A 2,010-nucleotide genomic window follows, 5' to 3' on the forward strand; every position below is an offset into this window, starting at 1 on the left:
AATCGTACTTTGAAAGAGAGGCTATATAAAAAATTCACACAACTCGGTTCTCAAAAATGGGTGTATTTAATTCAGGGTATTGTAGATAATTACAATAATACCATTCATTCATCAACAAAATCAAAACCATCAGAATCATTTACAAAATTAGAATATGAAAAGGAGATTAATTTGAGAAAACCGAAGTTCAAAGTTGGTGATATTGTAAGAATATACAGATGGAAAAGCCATTTTGAGAAAGGTTATACAAAAAAATGGACTAATGAATTATTTAAAATCGTTGATGTAATGGATACAGTCCCTTGGACCTACAAATTATATGATTTAAATGGAGAAGAAATCTTAGGGTCATTTTATTCACAGGAATTACAAAAAACAAAGCTGATAACCCTTGAAAATAATAAAAAAATAAAAAAATGTAATGGGGATACGTTTTTAAATCTGTGAACCCCAAACACAGAATCCCACAACTTTTTAGTTGGGGCTTAACTTTTGTGTGTATAACGGGGATACGTTTTTAAATCTGTGAACCCCAAACACAGAATCCCACAACTTTTTAGTTGGGGCTTAACTTTTGTGTGTATCATGGGGATACGTTTTTAAATCTGTGAACCCCAAACACAGAATCCCACAACTTTTTAGTTGGGGCTTAACTTTTGTGTGTGTGTGAGTGGGTCATAATAATGTACAAACCCTAACCCAACCCCCACATTAAAACACCATATTTGTTAGTCAAAACAACTGAATCCATTACATCAACCATTAAAAAAAGTTCTTAACTCCATCTCTTTGTATGACCTTCCAATTCTATTTATCTTTTCCCAACTTTTTAAAAACAATTCAATGATAATATAAGATAAATGAGTCTGTGAGGTTTGACATTCATTCAAAAATTCACCTCACATCCAGAACCCTAACCCAACCCAATCCCTAACCCATCCCCATCCCTTACCCAACCCATCCCTAACCCTCACATTCAAAATCCCAACCCTAACCCAACCCATTAACCCAACCCCATCCCTAACCCTCACATTCAAAATCCCAACCCTAACCCTAGCATAATCTTTTTTTCCTTTTCTTTTTTTAATACGTATTTCAATATTTTTTTAAAATGTTTTTTAATACGTATTTCAATATATATAATTTTCCTCTTCCTCCAATTCTGTCTTTCAAGGCTTTCAAGTTGGAAAAAGTAGAAATGGGAAGAAAGTATTTTCCAGCATCTTCTTCCCCGAACTTTCTTGATATTGCTGAAATACATGTAAAAAAGAAATATATTACTTATCTAATATTGAATGAAATAACATATACTTTAATTGATTATTAATCAACTGAACTTACCTTAAATCAAACGTCATTAAAGAAAGAACATTGTTCATTGCTTTAGAATCCAAAGAGCCTCCAAGGTAAAACTCTTTCGTTGGATTATCAAGGTAAAACTCGTTCTCTTGGTCATGGTCTTTAAACAAATCGATCATTTCACCCCAGGTTGTGGCAAAAGTGGTATTTTCATTTTGAATCTCAGATACAATTTCCTGTGAGAGAAAATAACAACGTATTAATTAATTATTTTTTACATTTAATACACAATTATTATATGTATATTAAAATAAAATATTACCTTCATTGATGAGAAATTTGAATCGAGTTTATCAAGGTGAAGGTTTAGCTCCACACAGCTAGAGTCTCCAAAACGAAACCAGTTTTCAAAGTCTCCAAGGTAAAACTCTTTTCCTAATTTTATGAAATTTAGTGAGTCTCCAAGGTAGGCTCCACAGTTAGAACCATCTAGGCAGACCTCATAATTTGTTTTTCCCAAATTTAGTGAGTCTCCAAGGTAGGCTCCACAGTTAGAACCATCTAGGCAGACCTCATAATTTGTTTTTCCCAAATTTAGTGAGTCTCCACGGTATAACTCTTTGGCTGGGTCATCAAGGTAGAACTCGTTCTGTGGGTCTTGGTTGTTCAAAAGGTCTTCAAACAAATCAATCATCATTTCACCCCAGGTTG

The 2,010-nt window shown here is 33.4% G+C and overlaps 1 protein-coding gene across 1 annotated transcript in view; it reads right to left on the bottom strand.

The window, feature by feature from the left end:
* Positions 1-1,125: 1,125 nt before the first annotated feature.
* Positions 1,126-2,010, bottom strand: part of LOC144889342 (uncharacterized) — a gene marked incomplete at its 3' end in the record, with an annotated part of 1,591 nt that continues 706 nt past the window's right edge. Inside the window, exons 2-4 of the mRNA XM_078769529.1 lie at positions 1,622-2,010; positions 1,342-1,535; positions 1,126-1,250 (exon numbers count right to left, since the gene is read on the bottom strand). The exon at positions 1,622-2,010 is cut by the window's right edge and continues 43 nt beyond it. Coding sequence (XP_078625655.1) covers positions 1,126-1,250; positions 1,342-1,535; positions 1,622-2,010 — 708 coding nt within the window. The remainder of the gene's footprint in view (positions 1,251-1,341; positions 1,536-1,621) is intronic.

The sequence above is a fragment of the Myxine glutinosa genome, unplaced genomic scaffold (assembly GCF_964187855.1).
Source record: "Myxine glutinosa unplaced genomic scaffold, kmMyxGlut1.1 SCAFFOLD_2896, whole genome shotgun sequence".
Classification (NCBI taxonomy): domain Eukaryota; kingdom Metazoa; phylum Chordata; class Myxini; order Myxiniformes; family Myxinidae; genus Myxine; species Myxine glutinosa.